This window comes from Vulpes vulpes, chromosome 5 (genome assembly GCF_048418805.1).
Source record: "Vulpes vulpes isolate BD-2025 chromosome 5, VulVul3, whole genome shotgun sequence".
In the NCBI taxonomy this organism is placed as follows: Eukaryota; Metazoa; Chordata; class Mammalia; order Carnivora; family Canidae; genus Vulpes; species Vulpes vulpes.
The window spans coordinates 130,920,208-130,943,244 of NC_132784.1; the positions used below are offsets into that span (position 1 = coordinate 130,920,208).

The 23,037-nt window shown below is 36.4% G+C and overlaps 1 protein-coding gene across 2 annotated transcripts in view; it reads left to right on the forward strand.

The window, feature by feature from the left end:
* SUGCT (succinyl-CoA:glutarate-CoA transferase) overlaps window positions 1-23,037 on the forward strand; it is a 719,796-nt gene that overhangs the window by 85,490 nt on the left and 611,269 nt on the right. For both annotated transcript variants that reach the window (XM_072760056.1, XM_072760054.1), the window contains exon 7: window positions 9,904-9,995. In XM_072760056.1, the coding sequence (XP_072616157.1) occupies window positions 9,904-9,995 (92 nt within the window). The remainder of the gene's footprint in view (window positions 1-9,903; window positions 9,996-23,037) is intronic.

The following is a 23,037-nucleotide window of genomic DNA, read 5'->3' on the forward strand; positions in this document are numbered from 1 at the left end:
AGTTGTATCACAAGGTGACTATTATGGTGAACTTTTACTTAGCAAGTTGTTTGTTTTTCTGATCTTATTTTCCCCCAGGCCTTTATTTAGAAGACCCTTTTAGAGTTATTCTGATAGTGGGGGGCTTCAATTTGTCCCATTTGAGGAATTTGGGCTCCTGGCCAGATTCCTGAGCACCTGATTTTCCTCATTGAGCGGACTGAAACTTAATTCCTTCTCTTGACTTCCTGTTGAGATAACAGGTGGTTCATGGAACACAGAGTTCCTGTCTGATGGCGGAGCTTTTCTCTGCTCCAGGGGGCCTGTTTTCTGCTGCAGATGCCAAATTTGAAAACCATTGTGTGGAATACTGGAAGCCTGGTCTCCGGTGCCCTTTGCGGTTAATTGTAAGCTAGCTGCCCTGGAATATAAATTCACTCTTAATGCTTGCTATTAATTTCTGTATTTTTGCACAGAGAATGTTGCCTTATACTTTGTTTCCCATTATTTTCCCTTCATATCCCATTTTTGCTTATCGAAAGATTTAAGAATTCAGATTTTACAGATTTTGTTTTTGAAATTGGAATACCAACATGGCACAGTGTAGGATTTTGTGTGACTGGTTTTCACCTGAATCAAGACTGTTTTTTTTTTTTTTTTTTTTTTATGGTTTTACTTTGTTCTTCATACAATAGTTTTAACTGAAAAATAAGTGTAGTGGAAAGAAGATTGTCTAAGAATAAATAATTATGGAAGTTGCCACTGGCTTTATTATATGATTCTCTCTGCTTTTATATGTGAAACTTTACATAATAAAGCATGTTGTGATATCTTTTCCGTCATCAGTAATGATAAAATATAATTTAATCTTGAACTACTTTAATTTAATGCTAAGTGATAATTTTATCTGGGGATTTTGTCTTACATATCTACGTTTTTTTCTTTTTTCCCAGGCCACATGAGAAGTAACTGACAAAATTGTATATTTTTAAAGTGCACAATGTGTTTTCCTATCGTTGCTATTGTGAATAATGCTGCAGTGAATGTAGGAATCCAGATACCTTCTGGAAATACTGATTTCATTTTCTTTGGATATATATACCCAGAAGTGGGATTGCTGGATCATATGGTAGTTCTATTTTTAATTTATTTTATTGAGGAATTTCCATAATATTTTCCGTAATAGCTACACCGATTTACATTCCTACCACTAGTGCTCAGGAGTTCCGTTTTTTTCCATGACCTTGCTGACATTTATCATTTCTTGTCTTTTTGATAGTAGCCATCCTAACAAGTGTTGGTGATGTCTTACTGTGGGTTTAATTTGCATTTCCCTGATGATTAGTGAATTTGAGCACCTTACCATGTACCTATTGGTCTTCTTCAGAAAAAATGTTTACTCCCATTTTTAAATCAGATTATTTGGGATACGTGGGTGGCTCAATAAATCTTAAAAATTAAAAAAATAAATAAATCAGATTATTTGATTTTTTTTTTTTTTTTTTTTTTTTGCTATTTGGTTGAGTTCCATATACATTTTGGATATTAAGCCCTTATCAGATACATGGTCTACAAATACTTTCTCCCATTGTGATTGTGTAGGTTGCCTTTTCATTTCTCATTGTACCCTTTGTTTCACAGAAGCCTTTTAATTTAATATAATTCCGTTTGTCTATTTTTGCCTATGCTTTTGATGTCATATCCAAAAAATTATTGCCATGGCCAATGTAAAGGAACTTTTTCTTTATGTTTTCTTCTAGGAATTTTATGGTTTCAGATATTACATTTAAGTCTTTAACCATTTTGACTAGATTTTTTTTTTAAAGATTCTATGTATTTATTCACAAGAGACACAGAGGGAGAGAGGCAGAGACACAGACAGAGGGAGAAGCAGGCTTCATGCAGGGAGCCCAATGTGGGACTCCATCCCGGGTCTCCAGGATCATGCCCTGGGCCGAAGGTGGTGCTAAACCGCTGAGCCACCTGGGTGGCCCTAGATTTTGTATATAGTGTTAAGATAGGGATTCATTTCATTCTTTTGCAGGTAGATACCTCTTTTTTTCCAGCACGATTTATTGGACAGACTGTCAATTACCATTGTGTGTTCTTGGTACTTTTGTCAAAGATCAGTTGTTTTTGGGCTCTGTGTTCAGTTCCATTGGTCTGTTTGTTTTTATGCCAGCACCACATGCTATTTTGATTGCATAGCTTTGTAATGTATTTTGAAATTAAGAAATATATCTTCAGGTTCGTTCCTGCTCACAATAGCTTTGGCTATTTGAGATCTTTTGTGGTTTCATATAGATTTGGGGATTATTTTTCTAATTCCATAAAAAGTGCTATTGGGATTTTGATGAGGATTGTGTTGAATCCATAGATGGCTTTGGGTAGTGTTGACATCTTAACAATGCTAATTCTTCCAGTCTAAGAGCATGAGATATCTTTCCCTTTAATGTGTCTTCAGTTTCTACCATTAATGTCTTATAATCTTCAGTGTATAGATCTTTTATCTTTTTGATTAATATATTACAAATATTTATTGTTTTTGATACTATTATAAATAGGATTGCTTTCTTAATATCTCTTTCATATAATTTGTTGTTAGTGTATAGAAATGCAACAGATATTTTTAAAGATTTATTTATTTATTTGAGAGGGAGAGAGCACGAATGGGGGGAGGGGCAGAGAGAAAGAGAAACTCTTAGCCGGCCTCCCCCATGAGTGCAGATCCCAGCATGAGGCTAGATCCCACAACCCTGAGATCATGACCTGAGCCAATACCAAGAGTCAGATGCTCAACTGACTGAACCACTGAGGTGCCCAAAATGCAACAGATTTTTATATTGATTTTGTATCCCAAAATTTTACTAAATTTGTTTCACAGTTTTTTTTGATGGAGTCTTAGGGTTTTCTATGTGTAGGATCATGTCATTCACAGTTTTAGGGATCCCCAGGGGGCTCAGTGGTTTAGCACCACCTTCAGCCCAGGGCGTGATCCTGGAGACCTGGGATCGAGTCCCATGTCTGGCTCCCTGCATGGAGCCTGCTTCTCCCTCTGCCTGTGTCTCTGCCTCTCTCTCTATGTCTATCATGAATAAATAAATGAAATCTTTAAAAAACAAACATTTTTACTTCCTCCTTTCTGATTTGGATGCATTTTATTTCCTTTTCTTAATCGCTCTGGATATGTCTTCCAATATTATGTTGAATAGAAGTGGTGAGAGTAGGTACTATTGTCTTGTTCCTGATTTTAGAGGAAAAGCTTTTACTTTTCACCATTTGGTATGGTGTTAGCTCTGGATTGGTTATATATGGCCTTTATTATGTTGTGGTATATTCCCTCTGTATTCAATTTGTTGAGAGTTTTTATTATAAATGGATGTTGAATTTTGTTGGGTGCTTTATCTGTATCTGCTGAGATGATCATGTGATTTTTATTCTTCATTTTGTGGATGTGATGTATCACATTGATTGATTTGTGGATGTTGAACCAACCTTACATTCCTGGAATAAATCCCACTTGATAATGATGTATTTAAAAATGTTCTGTTGAAATTGGTTTGCTAAGTTTTGTTGAAGATTTTTGTATCATCAGGATCATTGGCCTGTAATTTTCTTTTTTTTGTAGTGTCCTTGTTGGTTTTGGATAATCCTGGATAATCCTGGCTTTGTAAAGAGTTTAGAAGCATTTCTTTCTCTTCTGTTTTTTCAAAGCATTTGAGAAGGATTGATATTAATTCTTTTTTAAATGTTTAGTAGAATTTACCAGTAAAGCCATATGGTTTTAGACTTTTGTTTTTAAGGATGTTTTTGATTACTGATACAATCTTCTTACTAGTTATTGTTCTATTCAGATTTTATATTTCTTCAAGATTCATTCTTGGTAGGTCATATGTAGGAATTTATCTGTTTATTGTAGGTTGTCTGGTTTTTTTGTATAATTGTTCATTATAGTCTCTTATGTCCTTTATATTTCTGTGGCATCAGTTGTAACTTACCTTTCATTTCTGATTTTATTTGTTTGAGTTCTGTCTCTCTTTTCTTTGATTATCTAGCTAAAGATTGCCTGTTTTGTTTATCTTTTCATATTTATCTGTTCTGATTTTTGTTATTCCCTTCTGTTTGCTAAATTTGGGCGTAGTTTTTTTTTTTCTAGTTCCTTGAGGTGTAAAATGAGGTTGTTTGTTTGACATCATTCTTTTTTTCTCAATGTAAGCACTTATCACTACAAAATTCCTTCTTTTACTGTATCTTTTTTTTTTATTTATGATAGTCACAGAGAGAGAGAGAGAGAGAGAGAGAGAGAGAGGCAGAGACATAGGCAGAGGGAGAAGCAGGCTCCATGCACCGGGAGCCCGACGTGGGATTCGATCCCGGGTCTCCAGGATTGCGCCCTGGGCCAAAGGCAGGCGCCTAACCGCTGCGCCACCCAGGGATCCCTCTTTTACTGTATCTTATAAGTTTTGTTAACTTGTGTTTTCATTTTCATTTGTCTCAAGATATTTTTTGGTTTATCTTTTGGTTTCTTCTTTGATCTGTTTTTTTTTTTTTTTTAAGGAGCATATTATTTAATCTCTGAATATTTGTGAATTTTCCAACTTTCTTCTTATAATTGATTTCTGGTTTAATACCTTTATGATCAGAAAAAGTGCTTAAGAAGGTTTCAATCTTCTTAAATTAATTAAGACTCATTTTGCAGACTAACATATGATCTATTCTGGAGAAGGTTTAATGTGTGTGCTTGAGAAAAATGTGTATTTTGCTGCTGTTTGATAGAATGTTCTATAAATGTTCAGTCCATCTGGTTTATTGTGTAGTTTATTTTATTTTATTTATTTCTTTTTAAAGATTTTATTTATTTATTCATGAAAGACACACACACACAGAGAGAGAGAGAGAGAGAGAGAGAGAGAGGCACTGACACAGGCAGAGGGAGAAGCAGGCTCCATGTACGGAACCTGATGTGGGACTCGATCCCAGGTCTCCAGGATCACACTCTGGGCTGAAGGCAATGCTAAACCACTAAGCCACCCAAGCTGCCCTAATGCAGTTTAAGTGCAATGATTTCTTATTGATTTTTTGTCTTTATTATCTATCTGGTGTTGAAAGTGGAGTATCCAAATCCCCTACTGTTACTGTATTACTGTCTTTTCTCCCTTCATGTTTCTTAATATTTGCTTTAAATACTTAGTTTCTTCTATGTTGGGTGAAGCATAAATATTTACAAATGTTATATCCTCTCACTGGATTGGCTTTTTTTCTTATTATGTAATGCCCTTCTTTGTCTCTTATTAGAATCTTTGGCTTAAAGTTTATTTTACTTGATTAAGTATAGCTATTCCTACTTTCTTTTGGTTCCTTTTTCATAGAATATCTTTTCTATCTTTTCATTTTCAGTCTACGTACTTAAAGCTTAAGTAAGTCCCTTGTAGGCAGCATACAGTTGGATCTTTTTAAAAAGATCCATTTAGCTACTCTGTGTCTTTTAATTGGAGAATTTGGTACATTTTCATTAATTATTTATAGGTCTGGAACTTACTATGTCATTTTGTTAATTGTTTTCTTATTGTTTTGTAATCGTTGTTTCTTCCTCTTTTGTTTTCTTCTGTGATTTAATAATTTTCTGTGGTGGTGTGCTTAGATTTCTCTCTCTTTTGTATATCTGCTATAGGTTTTTGCTTTGTGCTACCATGACACTTGTGTAAAACATCTGATAGTTGTAACAGTCTATTTTTGTTTTTCGTTTTTTTTCTTTTTTAGATTTACTTATTTATTTGAGAGAGAGAGAGAGAGAGAGAGAGAGAGCGCTCATAGGGGCAGAAGGAGAGGGAGAGATAGTCCTAAGCAGACTCTGCACCCAGTGTGGAGCCTGATGTGGGACTTGACCCTCCAACTCTGATATCACAACCTGAGCTGAAACCAAGAGTTGGACACTCAATTGACTGTGCACCCAGGTGCCCCAGTAATGGGCTATTTTAAGCTGATAACAACCTAACTTAGACGTATACAAAACTTCCAAATTTTTACAGTCTCTTCTGACATTTTAAGGATTTGATGTAATGACTTACATTTTTTTATATTATGTATCCATTAAGAAAGTACTGTCATTATGGGAGTTCTTAATACTTTTGTCTTTAAACTCTTATATTACGGTTATATAAGTGACTTACCCACCACTATTACAACATTAGAATATTATGAACTTAGCTATATATTCACCTTTTCCAGTTAGTTTTATACTTTGATACATTTCAGTGTAACTAATGAGCACTCTTGTTTCAGCCTGAAGAACTCCTTTTAACTTATCTTGTAAGGCCGGTCTAGTTTTGATGAAGTCCTCTAGCTTTTGTCTGTCTGGAAAATTCTTTATCTCTTCTTCTGAAAGATAACTCTGTTGGATAGGATGTCCTTGGTTGGCAATATTTTTCTTTCAACACTTTGAATATCTCATTCTACTCTCTTCTGGCCTGCATGTTTTTTGTAAAATCCACTGATAGTCTTATGACAGTTTTCTTGTATGCAACAAGTTGCTTTTCAGTTTCTCCCTTTGTCTGTAACTTTTGACAATTTAATTAATAATGTTTCTTGGTGTGAGTCTCTTTAGATTCATCTTATATGGTATTTTCTGGGCTACCAGGATCTGGAGATCTTGTTTTTTCCTTCAGATAAGGGAATTTTTGAGGCATATCTTTAAATAAGCATTTGCCTCTTTCCCCCTCTCTTCTTCTGGGACCTCTTTAATGCATATATTGGTCTTTTTGATGATGTCCCATAAGTCCCTTAAGCTATCTTCACTCTTTTTCCTTTTTGCTCCTCTGATTGCATGTATTCCACGCCTATCTTCTAATTTGCTGTTCTTTTCTTCTAGTTGATCTAGTCCGTGGTTGAGTGTCTTCCATTGAATTTTTCACTTTAGCTATTGTATTCTTCAGCTCTATGATTTCTGTGGTACTTTTTAATATTTTCTCTCTCTGTTGAAATTATCACTTTGTTCATGCATTGCTCTTTATCTTGGTGAGTATCTTTATGATTGTTATTTTGAACTCTGTCAGATAAATAACTTATTTCCATTTCCCTCAGATTAGTTTCTGGAAATTTACCTTTTTCTTCTGTTTGGGACATATTCCTGTTTCTTCATTTTTTTTTCATTCTCTGTGTTGGTTTTATATATTAGCTAAAACAGCCACCTCTCTCAGCCTTGAGACTGGTCTTGTGTAGGAGATGAATCTCATCAATCACCCTGGCCTAAGCTCCAAGTTTCCTCAAATCTTTGTGATTGTCCAAGCCACTGCCTTTGTTCTTAGTGGCTCCTAGAGGTTGAGAGTGTGCCAAGATCCATCAATGTCCCCAGGGGGATGATAGCAGGAAGCACCTAGATGCAGGCTGATTAGAAGCTGGATTTCAGATAACAGCTGGAAAAGCATGCAAACTCTTTCTGGGGAGACACTGAAAGACGGTGTTTTGCTTTCTCTTTCTGCACTGAGCCCGGATATATAGCCATGGAGTTTACTCCTGAGCCTGTATAAAAACTGATTCTTTGTTTGGTATAGCCCTGTGGGATTTGTGAATGCAAAACCCATTGGCTGTCAGAGCCAGGTGATTAGGGGACAGTAGGTGCAAAAGAGCTGGTGTGCCAGATATGTGTATAAGTTCTTTCCAGAGAGATGCTGGTGACCTGGCATTGTTGGAGTGAACTTGAGTGTGACCCACTGGCTCTTTTGGGTTCCAGGTAGGATTGCAGTCAGCACCTAGATATATGTTAATTACAGTCCAAATCCTCAGATAGCAGCTTGTAAAGTGTGCAGTGAGACCCTTTACAGGAAAAAACTGGGAGATGAATTGTTTTGCCTTGTCTCTCTATCCCGATAGCTGTGATTAGTGCTGTGCACCTGTCAACAACTTCTTTTTCTGTTTGTTATGGTCCAATGGGACTTGTGAATGTAAGCTCCATTGGATATCTGAGCTAGGTGTTTTGGAGGCCTGTCTCTCAGCTGGGAGCCTTACAAGTTGGGGCATAAGATATGTGGTCCAAATCCTTCACTCCTAGAGGAGAAGCTTGGAGTTGGGGGTTCCCTCCTGATTATATGGTGCTATGCCTGGAGTGGGGTTTATGGCAGGAGTATGACTCAGCCTTTCCTACTCATTTGCATGTGGGTATTTTATTTGCTTATTTTTAAAGATTTTTAAAAAAATTATTTACTTGAGAGAGACAGAGCACAAGCAGGGGGAGCGGCAAAGGAAGAGGAAGAAGCAGATTCCCTGCTGAGCAGGGAGCCCAATGCGGGGCTCGAACCCAGAACCTTGGGATCATGACCTGAGCCAAAGGCAAATGCTTAACTGACTGAGCCACCCAGGCACCCCTAGATGTGGGTATTTTCTCTATCACCAATGTGTACAAGTCAAACAACTAGTTTTGGGTTTTACTCAGAGGGAATTGGTCCACATGGAGCTGTGCATTTGGTATGTCTGTAGGAGGAGAAAAATTCAGGAGCCTCTTGTATTACCATTTTGGTCAAAAACAAAATAAAGCAAAACAAAAACTTACTTAGTTTCCTTATTAATTTATAGATTTTTTTTAAAAAATTATTTTATGTGACAAATATTCATTCAATGAATGCTATTGAATTCTATTCTACATGCTGTGAATACAGTAGTAGATCAAATAGAAAAAAGTTCTGGAACACACATTTTGGTAGGGAGGAGACAGAAAATAAATCAGTAAACACAGAGCGATATTCTATATCTTGTGATAAATGCTATGAGGACAAATGTAGTCAGGCAAGAGTGATTAAGAGTGAGAGGTGAGAATGCTCTTTTATAAAAGTTCTCCAGGGAAGGTCTCTCTGGTAAGGAGACTTTTTTTTTTTTTTTTTTTTTTTTTTTTTTTTTTAAGGAGACGTTTGAGTGCAGATTTGGGGGATGTGAGAGAGTGTGAGATATGTGGATATATGGAGTGAAATAGAGGGAGAAGCTTCCAGGTTGCTGGAGAAGCAAGTGGGGATCCTGAGGCACCCCTTTTGATCTTTTTAAAGTGAGGTATGCAGGAAATTTCAGCTAATAGCTGATGGGTGTGGAAGGCTTTTCATGTGTCCTCTTTCTGGTTGATAACATAGGATTTGGAGACAGATTCCTGTAGCACCTGAAATAACCTTTATTATTTAAAGTAAGTGCCAGGACTGAGGAGAGCAGGAGAAACTATTTCTTGTGTTCTCTTGATTTTTGCTGATGGAAAAAGAAAAACAAAATGAAAAGAAAAGTAATACCTTCATCTTCTCTTTATAATCTTAAAAAGCACTGTTAGGTCATCTAATGATATTATTTATGTTCAAAATTTTTAATCATCATTTATGTATATGTTTGCATACCTGAGAAAATATTTAAACAGAATCCAGTCTGACTTTGTATATTGTTTAGTATAGAACAAGAGTAGTGTGTATGAATGGAATCTGGGAGGTAAGATTAAATGAGTGAATCAGGCTCAGGCATTAAGGAATATTAAGAGTGGTGGAAGAATGGAAAATTGGATAACTTATTTCCCTGTGTAAAGGAAGAGTTATTACTTCACTCTGATTGATTGTTGCATGGGTCTAGTATTCTGATTTTTCAAGAAAATCCATAAAATTTGTATTTTATGTGCTATCTCCTGCGTTTTGAAATGTTGGAAACTAAATAGAAACATTTTAGGACCCTTTTCAGGCCAGATAGAACATTCTTGCAGGTGGGATCTGGCCCTCAAATAACCAGTTTGCAGCCTTCTGGGGTATACGATCATAAATAATTTTTATTGCTTCCTTTTCAAGGGATACTATCAATCTCACAGTAACAAATTGCTGCAAGATTTTTGGCTACAAAGGATTTTAACACACTCTTGTACTCTTGTTCTCCCCTGCCTGATGCTGACTATGTCTATTCTTTTCATTTTAGGATATGGTCAGACAGGTCCACTGTCTCAGCGAGCTGGTTATGATACTGTTGCCTCTGCTTTTGGTGGTCTGATGCATATCACAGGGCCTAAGGTAGGTATCATTCTTTAGAATATTCATAAATTTTCCCCCTGTTTATTCCAAAGGAATTTTCCTATTCACTAACCTATAAGTTTAAATTTGAGTTAATTTTAGAAAGAAACTAGGGAAGATGAATTCTTATTGAAAATGAAGTATTGGGATGCCTGGATGGCTCAGTGGTTGAGCATCTGCCTTCAACTCAGGGCATGATCCCAGGTCTGGAGATCAAATCCCACATCGGGCTCCCTGCAAGGAGCCTGCTTCTCCCTCTATGTCTCTGCCTCTCTCTCTCTGAGTCTCTCATGAATAAATAAATAAAATAAAATAAAAAAGAAAATGGAAGTACTTATTACAAATATACTTGAGGTTAAAGGTCAATATGGCCCCATGGAAAATAACAGTCTTCTTAGTGAGAAGCAACAGATCAAGGGATGAACATATTTTGCATTTGTATTCTAATTATTCAGGCTTGATATAGGCACCTGGGTGTGACTTACGGATATTCCTTCTGTGAAGTAGAATGGCCGACTAGACCGGATCACAGATGGCCATTTCTATTAGAGTACCTTCATGTGGCACATATACATGGTGGAGGGTCTCTTTTTCCCTCTGGAATATTAATAAGTGGTTATGTATTTTAAAATTTGTTACTTAAAGCCTCGGGTGGAGTTATGTCTGCTTGTTATGAACATTAGGTTCTGACAGTGGGAGAATTATTTGATTTTATAGAAATCCCTCTTTATTGATAATAGGTTGGGAATTTCCTAAAAAGTATATGGATGGCTAAAATGTATTTGTTCAGATTGAAGACTCATAGAAAAGAAAGAGAAAGAAAACAGTAAGAATGGTATGAAAGTTAAAAAACAATTGTGTGAAAACCTAATAAATAAAAATAATGAAAGACATCCATTTCCAAAACAGCTTGGATTGTTAGATGTGAAAACTTCTTTCACTTAGGTGTTCCTTTCCTGAATCACTTGCATCAGTGAATGCTTCAGGAAATATGGCTGCAGTTTTGTGATAAACAGAGGCAGAGTGACCTCACTCAAGTCTTCTCTTTGACAGCCTTGACTTCTTTTCGTTAATTTTAAAACAGCTGGTGGGATTTTCATTGACTTGAAATTTGTACTGTTGTTGTCTGTTTTATTTTCATGAGTCTAAGGAAGCAAAATGTGTGACATTTCCATAAAATATTTAAGGGTGCCACTTTTCTTTCCATCCACTGGGAGAGTGGAGCATGGATCTCTCTCTCTCTCTCTCTGCTCTATCCCGTAGAAGTGCTTCTGTGTATGAGATGTTATTGTTGTGAAGGTTTTATTGTAAGAGTGCTGAACTCAACCGTGAACATGTGAAAAGATCTCAGGCTTTTAAATTTGTATGTTTATGTGTTAAAATGAATCAACTTGGAAGGGGCCATTGTGAAGGGTGCCTTTGCACTGTGCTCTATGGAGAGCCACATGGCATGTGCTCAGCCTTGGTATTCCTCAGTCACTAAACAGCCTTTTCTCTCTTCCATTGTCCTACTTGGGATAGTTTTGTTCTAGTTAAACAAATAATGACAACGTTGATTGAGTGCTTGCTATGTATGTGCCCAGCACTATTTTATAGACTTTACATGGATTTGGTAAACTTAACTTCTGTATACCGTATTTCTTTCACATGGGCGCACCCTTTCTTCTTAATTCATTGATCCAGTGGCTGGGTATTCCTTAAAATACTCCTAAGGCACATACATACTCCTTCTGGATGCTGGAAACTGTTAGGCACTGACAGTGTGGCAGGTGATGGGGTAAGCACAGTTCTTAAGTAGACAAAACACATATTATCAGACAATAAGTCAATAAAAAGAACTCCAAGAATGGGCTCTGGGGACTCCTGGTGTCTCAATGGTTGAGCGTCTGCCTTTGGCTCAGGTTGTGCCCCCGGGGTCCTGGGATCAAGTCCCGCATTGGGCTTCCCTGCATGGAGTCTGCTTCTCCCTCTGCCTGTGTCTCTGCCTCTCTCTCTGTGTCTCTCATGAATAGATAAATAAAAATCTTAATAAAGAAAAAGAAAAAGGGCTCTGTATACTATTGACATATGTAACAATGTGCCTTAGACTGTTAAAATACTTCCAAAGTTCTTTGTAATATGTGGTTTGACAGCCAGGAATAAAAGCAGAAGGGAAGAGACTTAGGCCATGTTGGGAGTTCCCTTTAGTAGAACTTCTCGATATCAGCAGCGTTTTATACCTCTTGGCAGAGGAGGGATCACTTATGAAAGCCCTGGTTATTTTTTTTTAAAGATTTTACTATTTATTCATAAGAGATACGAGAGAGAGGCAGAGACATAGGCAGAGGGAGAAGTAGGCTCCCTACAAGGAGCCCAATTTGGAACTCGATCCCAGGACCTCGAGATCATGACCTGAGCCTAAGGCAGATACTCAACCACTGAGCCACCCAGGTGCCACCCTGGCTAATATTTTCAGCTTGCCAAAGCAGATGCATTATTGCCAGTTATATCATGCTATTTGTGAACTTTTATCTACCTGCACAGCTGTGTATTCATGCTGTAGCATATCTGCATCTTGTCAGATGACTGAAACCCGGGCCTCTTCATCATATATCATTATCCTAAGGCTTCATAGCATCACCATGTGCAGTGCAGCCCAACATCGCCAGGATGCTTGGTCAGGAACGGCTTCTCTGAGGACCAGATGTTTAGGGTGGGACCCAGTTAGGCATTAGCCTGATGATCAGAGGACAACACCATGTATGACGTCTAACTGCTGGGGAGTTTGGTAGGTTTGAAGAGCTAAAGGAATGCCAGTGTTTCTGGGTTGTTGTGAGCTGGTAAAGAAGGGAGAAAATTAGGTTGGAGAGGTAGAATGTGTTAGCTGAACTTATTGTTTAGGGACTTTTTATTTTACTTAACAGTTTGATTAGAGAAGATGTATATGTATATACATTTTTTTAGTGATGATCTAATATATTTCTGCTTAGAAAATGAGCAACAGTCCCAAAGTATAGAGTAGTATTGTGCTTATTAAGGAACCCTCAAAATACATGTTTTTTAAATAATGGGATAATAATTGCTGTTTTTGATCCCAAAGGGACATTACTTAAGTATATAATGTAGGATAGAATTTGTGAAAGCAGTCTTTATGATGAAATTTAGGCAAACTAGTTACAGTTGATTTGCATCAAATCTAAAGTCTAGCCTTCTAGGTTAGGTATGCTGTGGTGTTGTCAGTAGGATTCTTATTTACTTGTGTGGAAAGAGAGAACCAGTAACAGGTGCCTACACTCTGCTAGACCCATGCTTGGTGTTTTACATATGCTGTTATATGGTTTGATCTTCACATTGATCCTTCCAGGTAGGTACTGATAAATTCTGTAACTACAGCTTAGATAACTCGTGCAGAGTGCTGCCTTGGTATATAAAGCCAGACTTTGAATCCAGGTTTGCTTTACTTCTTATACCCTGATGCTTATATCCACTCTCCATACTGCCTGAGAAATGAATCCTGATTTTTATTATATTTCCATCTTGCTTATGCATGCTACATGGTATGATATGTTATAGTTAGTGAATCAACCATTTGGTCTAGTGAGAAAGCATTCAGTTAAGAGTCTGGAGGTTTGGCTCTATCTGATTTACTCTTGTGTAATGTTACTGACTGCCTAAAAGGTGACCCTCTCTCTCTCTCTTTTTAAAAAGATTTTATTAATTTGATTTTTATTTTATTTTTTTTAAGATTTTTATTTATTTATTCAGAGAGAGAGAGAGAGAGAGAGAGAGAGAGATAGAGAGAGAGAGAGGGGGGCAGAGACACAGGCAGAGGGAGAAGCAGGCTCCATGCAAGGAGCCTGATGTGGGTCTCAATCCTAGGTCTCCAGGATTACACTTTGGACTGAAGGCAGCGCTAAATCACTGAGCCACCCGGGCTGCCCAAAAAAGTGACCCTCTTATGAGGCTTAAGACTATGGTCTTTGTGTGTTGTTACTGTAACTACGCCTAGAACAGTCTGGCCCTTAGTAAGCACTCAATAAATACATGTTGAATGAATGAATGCATACCTGGCCCTGTGCTATGTGATCTTGAACATATCATATAGCTTCTCTGTGTTTCAGTGGAGTGCATCTGAAAGTGATACATACTTTCTCTTCAAGATATTGTAATAAGCAAATAAAATGTCTTTTTTAAAACATAAAAGCACAAAATTGGGTATAATGTAAGACAGTACACAAAATAATCAAGTGCTTGGTGTATCTGCAGATTTCTTGGCTCCACTCTTAAAGATACTGATTTGTGGGCTTTAACCCACAAATGCATATTTAATGATGGCCTCAAATATTTCTGATGAAGGTGGTTTATGGATAACACTTGGGAACATTATGAGAGGTGTTATTATTGAAAACCCCTTTGCATTAAAGGAGGCAGCAGATATTCTTTGATAGTCTCTGACTGAAGTTAATGACTTACTAAGGTCTATGTATTCTGATTAAAGTGTAATCTTGTATTTCAAACAAAATCATTTTTTTCATGTTCATGGCTCAGTGCTAACCAGTTATTTCTCCAAACAGGATCTGTCTAGCTGTCTAACTTTTTTTAATGCATAGGGAATATGGAGGGGGGATCAGGAACAAAATCAGTAAGTATGAGATTACGGAAAGTAAATGATGGATAAATATGAAATATGTGTTCTAAGAAATAATTCACCTATAATTTTAACATTTAAACATCAGGAAGGATTATATTCATCAATCAGTGAACAATGATATATTGATTATATGGGTATAGTTTTCCCCCTTGGCAGTTTTTTAAACTAAGACAACAGAGTTTGCTGCATTGATTGACTCTTCCTTTCATGAACTGTTTCTCAGCAAGTGATGCTGTTTGATAGCATTTTACCAGATTTCATATTTTGAGAGTCAGTTCTCTCAAACCCTGCCACTGTTTTATCAAGTAAGTGTATGTCATGTAATAAATTTGTTGTAGTCATTTCAACAGTCTTTACAGCATTTTCATCAGGAGTAGATTCCATTTCAAGGAACCACTTTTTTGCTCATCCATCAGAAGTAACTCCTCATCTGTTGAAGTTTTATTATGAGATTGCAGCACTTCAATCATATCTTCAGTCTCCAATGGTAACAGCAGAGATCACTGATCACAGATTACCATAACAAAGATATAATGAAAAATTTTGAAGTAGTGTGAGAATTACCAATATGTGACAGAGACCTGACATAAGCAGATGCTGTTGGAAAAATGGTGCTGACAGACTTCCTTGATGTAGGGTTGCCACAGACCTTCAAGTTATAAAAAATACAGTACCTATGAAGTGTGATAAAGTGAATGGCATTAAAACAAAGTAGCTATGGCCCTTCTTAACATACACACACATACAGACACACACTTTCCTCTTTTAAAAATTCTACTATATTTGATCATTGGTTAAAATGATCATATTGGTTAAAATATTGATTAAAATATATTGGTTAAAATATATATTCCTCAACATATTTTTATAACATTAGTGCCTGGTGGAGAACTTTGTACTCATTAAATATTACAAGAATTATGAGTTTTTAGGCACCTCAAGTATATTTTCTTATTTTATGACTCATATCAGGATAATATGTTTCCAAAAAAAGGATAATATGTTTCCTTGATCTTAATCTTATTCATTAATTATAAATTTTAATATATTAGTAAAAGAAATTAAATAATCAACTTGCCCTTATTCATGTAACATTCTAGGTGACACTACTTAAACATAGCTAATCATTGATTAGTCAGAGTTAATGATGTAGTGACTTGTAAGTTTTATTTATATTTTATTTTAATTTTATTAAAAATAATTTGTTTTATAAATAATATATATTCATTATAAAAAGTTAGTTTTAGTTTGTGACCACTGAAACAGCCCTTCAAGAAATATTAAAGGGAATTTTCTGAGTGCAAAGGAGAGACCAAAAGTGGCAAAGACAGATCATCTAAACAGAAAATAAAGAAGGAAATAATGAGTTTGAATGACACACTGGATGAGTTGGATGTAACAGATTTATTGAGAACATTCCATCCTAAAACAACAGAATACACATTCTTTTCAAGTGAACATGGAACATTCTCTAGAATGTATTACATATTAGGTCACAGAACAGGCCTCAAGAAATACAGAAAGATTAACGTCATACCATGCATCTCTTCTGATGACAATGCTATGAAACTAGAAGTCAATGACAAGAAAAAATCTGGAAAGACCACAAAGACATGGAGGTTAAAGAACATGCTAATAAACAATGAATGGGTCAACCAGGAAATCAAAGAAGGAATTTTAAAAATGCATGGAAACAAATACAATGAAAATACAATGATCCAAAATGCTGGAGATGCAGCAAAAGCTGTCCTGAGAGGAAGGTATATAGCAACACAGGCCTACCTCAAGAAGCAAGAAAAATCTCAAATTAGCAACCAAACCTTACATCTAAAGGAGTAGAAAAAGAACAACAAATGAAGTCTAAAGCCAGCAAGAGGAAAGAAGTAATAAAAAGTATTAGTAGAAATAAATGATACAGAAACTAAAAAACAAACAAACAAACAAACCCAAAACAAAACAAAACCACAGTAGAACAGATCAATGAAACCAGGAGCTGGTTCATTGAAAAAAATTAATAAAATTGATAATAGCCTGAGTTATCAAAAAGAAAAGAGAAAGGATCCAAATAAACGAATTCACAAGTAAGAGGAGAAATAACAACTAGCACCAAAGAAACACAATTATAAGAGAAAATTATTATTATTATGTTTTAAAGATTTTATTTATTTATTCATGGGAGACACAGAGAGAGAGAGGCAAAGATATAGGCAGAGGGAGAAGCAGGTTCCCTCTGGAGGGCCTGATGTGGGATATGATCCTAGTACCTGGGATCACGCCCTGAGCTGAAGGCAGATGCCCAAACACTGAGCCACCCATGGGTCCCATAAGAGAAAATTATGCAAAACTATATGCCAACAAATTGGACAACCTGGAAGAAAAGGACAAATTTCTAGAAACATATAAACTTCCAAAACTGAAACAGGAAGAAATAGAAAACTTGAATAGACCAATAATCAGCAAAGACATGAAATCAGTGATTAGAAGACTCTTAAGAAACAGAAGTCCAGGGCCAGATGGCTTCCCAGGCAAATTCTACCAAACATTTAAAGAAGAGTTAGTGGGGTGCCTGGGTGGCTCAGTTGGTTAAGCAGCCAACTCTTGACTTCAGCTCAGATCATGATCTCAGGGTCCTGAGATTGAGCCCTGGGTCAGGCTCTGCTCTGAGTGTGGATTTTCTCTCTCCCTCCCCCTCTGCACTACCCTCCTCTGTTTGCGCATGCTCTTTTATCAAAAAAATAAATAAGGAAAGAAGAGTTAGTATTTATTCTTCTGAGACTATCCCAAAAAATAGAAAAGGAAGGAAAACTTCCAAATTTGTTCTATAAGGCCAGTATTATTACCCTGATACCAAAACCAGATAAAGACTCCACTAAAAAAGAGAACTACAGATCAATATCCCTGGTGAACATGGATGGAAAATTTCTCAATAAAATACTAGCACACTGAATCCAACAATACGTTAAAAGAATCATTCACCCTGATCAAGTGGGATTTATTCTTAGGTTTCAAGGATAGTTCAGTATTTGCAAATCAATCAACATAATACATCATATCATGAAAAGAAGGGTAATACCACATGATCATTTCAATAGATGAAGAAAAAAACCTTTGACAAAGTATAACATCCATTCATAATAAAAAACCCTCCTCAGAGTAGCTTTAGAGGGAACATACGTCAACATAATAAATGCCATATACAAAAATCCCTTAGCTAATATCATCCACAATGGGGAAAAACTGAGAACTTTTTCTATATGATCAGGAACAAGGGAACTTGCAACCCTGTTATTTAACATAGCACTGGAAGTCCTAGCCACAGTAATCAGACAACAAAAAGAAAAGGTATCCAGATTGGCAAGGAACAACTAAAACTTCCACTATTTGCAGGATGACATGATGCTATATATAGAAAACCCAAAAGGCTCTACCAAAAATCTGCTAGAACTGATACATGAATTCAGTAAAGTTGCAGGATACAAAATCAATGTATAGAAATCTGCTGCATTTTTATACACCAATAATGAAGGGCCACAAAGAGAAATTAATGAATCAATTCCATTTACAATTGTACCAAAAACAATAAGATACCTAAACCTAACCAAAGAGGTGAAAGACCTGTACTGTGAAAACTATAGAAAACTGATGAAGGATAGTGAAAAGACACAAAGAAATAGAAAGACATTCTATGCTCATGGATTGGAAGAACCAGTATTGTTAAAATGTGTATATTATCCAAAGCAATGTACAGAGTTAATGCAATCTCTATCAAAATACCACCAGCATTTTTCACAGAGCTAGAACAAACAATCCTAAAAATTGTATGGAACTACTAAAAGACTTTGATTAGCCAAGGCAACCTTGAAAAAGAAAAGCAAAGCTGGAAGCATCACAACTCCAGATTTCAAGTTATATTACAAAGCTGTAGTGATCAAAACAGTATGGTGCTGGCACAAAAACAGATACATAGATCAATGGAACAGAATAGAAAACCCAGGAATGAACCCAAAATTATATGGTCAATTAATCTTGGGCAAAGCAGGAAAGAATATCCAATGGAAAAAAGACAGTCTCTTCAACAAATGGTGTTGGGAAAACTAGACAGTGGCATGCAGAAGAATGAAACTGGAGCACTCTCTTACACCATACACAAAATTAAGTCCAAAATGGATTAAAGCCCTACTTGTGAGGCCTGAAACCATAAAAATTCTCGAAGAGAACACAGGCAGTAACCTTGTTGACATCAGCTATAGCAGTTTCAGTGTAGATATGTCTCCTAAGGCAAGGGAAACAAAATAAAAAATAAACTACTGAGACTACCTCAAACTAAAAAGCTTCTGTACAGGGAAGGAAACAATCAACAAAACTAAAAGGCAACTTTCAAAATAGATTTTTGTAAATGGCATATCTGATAAAGGGTTAGTTTCCAAATAAAGAACTTGCCTAACTCAACACCCCCCGAAACCAAATAATCCACTTAAGAAAGGGGCAGAAGACATGAGTAGACATTTTTCCAAAGAAGACATCCAGATGGCCACAGATACATGAAAAGAGGTTCACCATCACTGATCATCATGGAAATGCAACTCAAAACTACAATGAAATATCACCTTGCACCTGTCAGAATGGTTAAAACAAAATACGCAAGAAACAAGTGTTGTCAAGGATGTGGAGGAAGGGGAAACCTCTTGCACTGTTGGTGGGGTTGCAAACTGGTGCAGCCACTCTGGAAAACAGTAAGGAGTTTCCTCAAGAAGTTAAAAATAGAACTACCCTACCATCCAGCAATTGTACTACTAGGTATTTACTCCCAAAATACAAAAGTACTAATTCAAAAGGATATATACACGCCAACATTTATAGCAGCATCATCTACAATAGTCAAATTATGGAAACAGCCCAAGTGTCCATTGATGGATGAATAGATAAGGAAGAGATAGTGTATACATACAGTGGAATATTAGTCTGTCATAAAAAGGAGTGGAATCTTGCCATTTACAATGACATGGATGCTAAGCCAAGTAAGTTAGTCAGAGGAAGACAAATACTGTATTGATCTCACTCATATTTGAAATTTAAGAAACAAAGCAAATGGGCAAAGGGAAAAAAAGAGAGGCAAGCCAAAAACGGACTCTTAACTTTGGAGAACAAAGTGATGGTTACCTAAAAGGAGGTAGGTGGGGGGGGGGGATGGATTAAATAGGTGTTGGAGATTAAGGAGGGCATTTGTGATGAGCTCCAGGTGTCATATGTAAGTGTTGGATCAATATATCATACACCTGAGACTAATAATTCACTGTTAACTAACTGGAACTTAAAAATTTTAAAAAAGGAGTTAAGCAATGCAGGAAATGATGGATTAGAAAACAACAAATTATCCTAATTTCACCATTCAGAAGTTACTAGTAGTAATATTTGGTGAACATCATTCCAGACATCTGTTTATGCTTTATAAGTGGACATATTCAGAGGGCATGATGAATGGAAATAATTTCATAACAACAAGATCATAATATATCTTGATCATAATACTCTTGTTAATTTAAAGCAAATGAGTATTAAATTTAGTTGAATTTAACAGGGGAACAATAAACTGAAGTGGAAGGCATTGCTCAAATTTAGCTAAATGTTGCTTCTTTACAAAAATAATTGTTCATAACAGATCCTTTCAAGGTTGAGATGAGAGATTATGAAAATCTTTAAAATGACGCGGCATGATTTTATGCTTTGTTAACTACCTTCATGTTCAATTTTAAACATTATGTGTTGATTTTGTGCTATGAGTAAATACTAGCATTTCTCCTCTATCTCCCTTTCATCACTTCCCAATTGTTGCTGATTAGTACTTAGTTAAAGTTTAGTTAGCATTTATAGTTAAGTGCTTTTACTCACTTACTCTATCTCTAATACCAGCTCTGAATCAAGTTCCATAGCATTGAAGTTCTGGATTGTAACAATCATTTCCCCAGCTTGGAGTTGCCTGAGGAATAGAAATAGGAGTGAGGTGAGGTTGAAGAAGAGGTGTGGTATGAGCACAAGCTTTTCAGGACTGCAGTCTTTACTGGGGTAATCTTTATGGGACTGCAGTTTCTACTGCCCTCTTTCTTAGACCCCAACAAGTGCACTGTGATAGGCCAGCCAAGGGTGTATGGAGCTCCCATATTTATGGACAGGGCAAATCCTGGTGGCACTTTTTGCCTTGGTTCTGGCCCTCAGACTTTTTCCTTTAAGGTTATTTAAAAAATTTATTTATTTTATATATTTATTTTATTTTATTTATCTTAAAGAGACAGTACAAACTGAGGGGGAGGGAGGAGCAGAGGGAGAGAGAGGAGGAGGGGGAAAGAATCTCAAGTAGACTCTGGGTTGAGTGTGGAGCCCAACGCGGGGCTCGATCTCATGACCCTGAGATCGTGTGTGACCTGAGCTGAAACTAAGAGTCAGATGCTAAACCATCTGAGGCACCCAGTCATCCCTCCTTTAAGGGTATTTTTGTTAATTTTTTCTCAGAGTCCATTCCCCCCCACCCCCTCTGCTTTTATTGTGCTTCTTTTCTATTAGAGTTTTGGTCTGGATTCTTAAGATTTGGTCCTCTAAACCTGTCTTTTCTTAATACTGTCTGGGCAAGGAAGAAATGAGTAGCTCTACTACATGGGCGTACCTCAATCTTTGGTTCTTTTTTGTATGACCTAGGGAAAACAAAAAAGTAAACCAAAAACCAGATAAACCACACGAACAAAGAGGATGGGGAAAGTATAGATGGGTTGGTAGAAATGTCCCTTAATATGTCTGTTCACTAGCAGAAAATAGGAACTTTCCAATTGTAGTTGTATTTTCCTGAATAAAACTATTGTAGTAACATTTTGCTTATTAAAATTATAATTTTGTGGGTCACATAACATTTCAAGATAAAAATATCCTAAGGATAAACCATACATTGATAAACTACAGTTTTATGATAACAGATGTTTTGGGATAGCATCCAAACAATGGGAGACATTTAGTGAGATAGAACAAATTTTAATAAGAGTTTTCAAATATAATTACTACAGAAGTTATAAATAATGATTCTCAAAGTACTGAATTTTTAGAATTAATAACATATCATACATGTTAGAATTTCCTAACATCTCCCAGAAATATAGTGTATTGAAGGATCTGATTTATTAAAACTTATTAAAACTAATGAATATTGTAACTGTGGTAAGGATTGTAGTTTGGAACAGTGAGGCCATTTTGATCCATATCAGAACAGTTGTGCGCTGTAGTGCAAAGAGCATGGACTTGGAAGGTACAGAGAGTTTAAACCCAGCCTCTGCTATTTCTTATCTAAGTAACTTTAGACAAGCTACTATGAACCTCCATTTATCCATCTGTAAAATGGCAATAATATACCTATTTGTCATGGCTGTCATTAAGATTAGACCTATTTTGTGCCTAAATAAGAGTATGTGCTCGATAAATGGAATACTTGAATTAATGTCCTATTATGTAGAGTCCAGTCCTGAAAGGACAACAACCCTATTAGCTTGTCCACCCATCCCACAAGATTTCTAGTAACTCTCCAACTTCTTATCAGGAACTGGCTGTTACTTTACCACCTGAATCTACGACAATGCCTGGAACATAGTGGGCACCCAAATATTGGTTGACCGAATGCAGGTATACATTTATGTGTGTTAAAAAATTAGATACTAGGTCAGTTCAGTGACACTGCAAATAATTTTAGGGAAAAGAAAAAAATCCTGTTTTTTTCCCTTGTGTACAACCAATTTATTGTTTGACTTAATGACTTATTCAATTTAGTTTAATTAGTTTAAGTGGAATTGGATTTATTTATTTATTTATTCATTTATTTTTAATATTTTATTTATTTATTCATGAGAGACACGGAGAGAAAGAGAGGCAGAGACACAGGCAGAAGGAGAAGCAGGCTCGATGCAGGGAGCCTGATGTGGGACTTAATCCAGGGTCTCCAGGATCATGTCCTAAGCTGATGGCAGTGCTAAACTGCTGAGCCACCCAGGCTGCCCTATTCATTTATTTTTTAACGATTTATTCATATTTCAGAGAACATAAGAGAATGTGAGTGGAGGGAGGGGCCGAGGGTGAGGGAAAGAATCTTAAGTAGACTCCCTGCTGAACACAGAGCCCAACTACAACGTGAGTCTTGTTCTCTCAACACTGAGATCATGACCCTGAGATCATGACCTGAGCCAAAATCAAGAGTTGGATGCTTAACTGACTAAGCCCCCCGGGCACCTCCAAGAGTGACTGACATTAACACTACTAATATTCATTGTTGAGGCATATTTGATGTTTTTTCTGTTATTCCATAGAATGTATTTAACAATGTAGTTTTGTTTTATTTTCCTCAAAATTAACCCCTAAAAGGAAGTAAACACAAAGACAGAA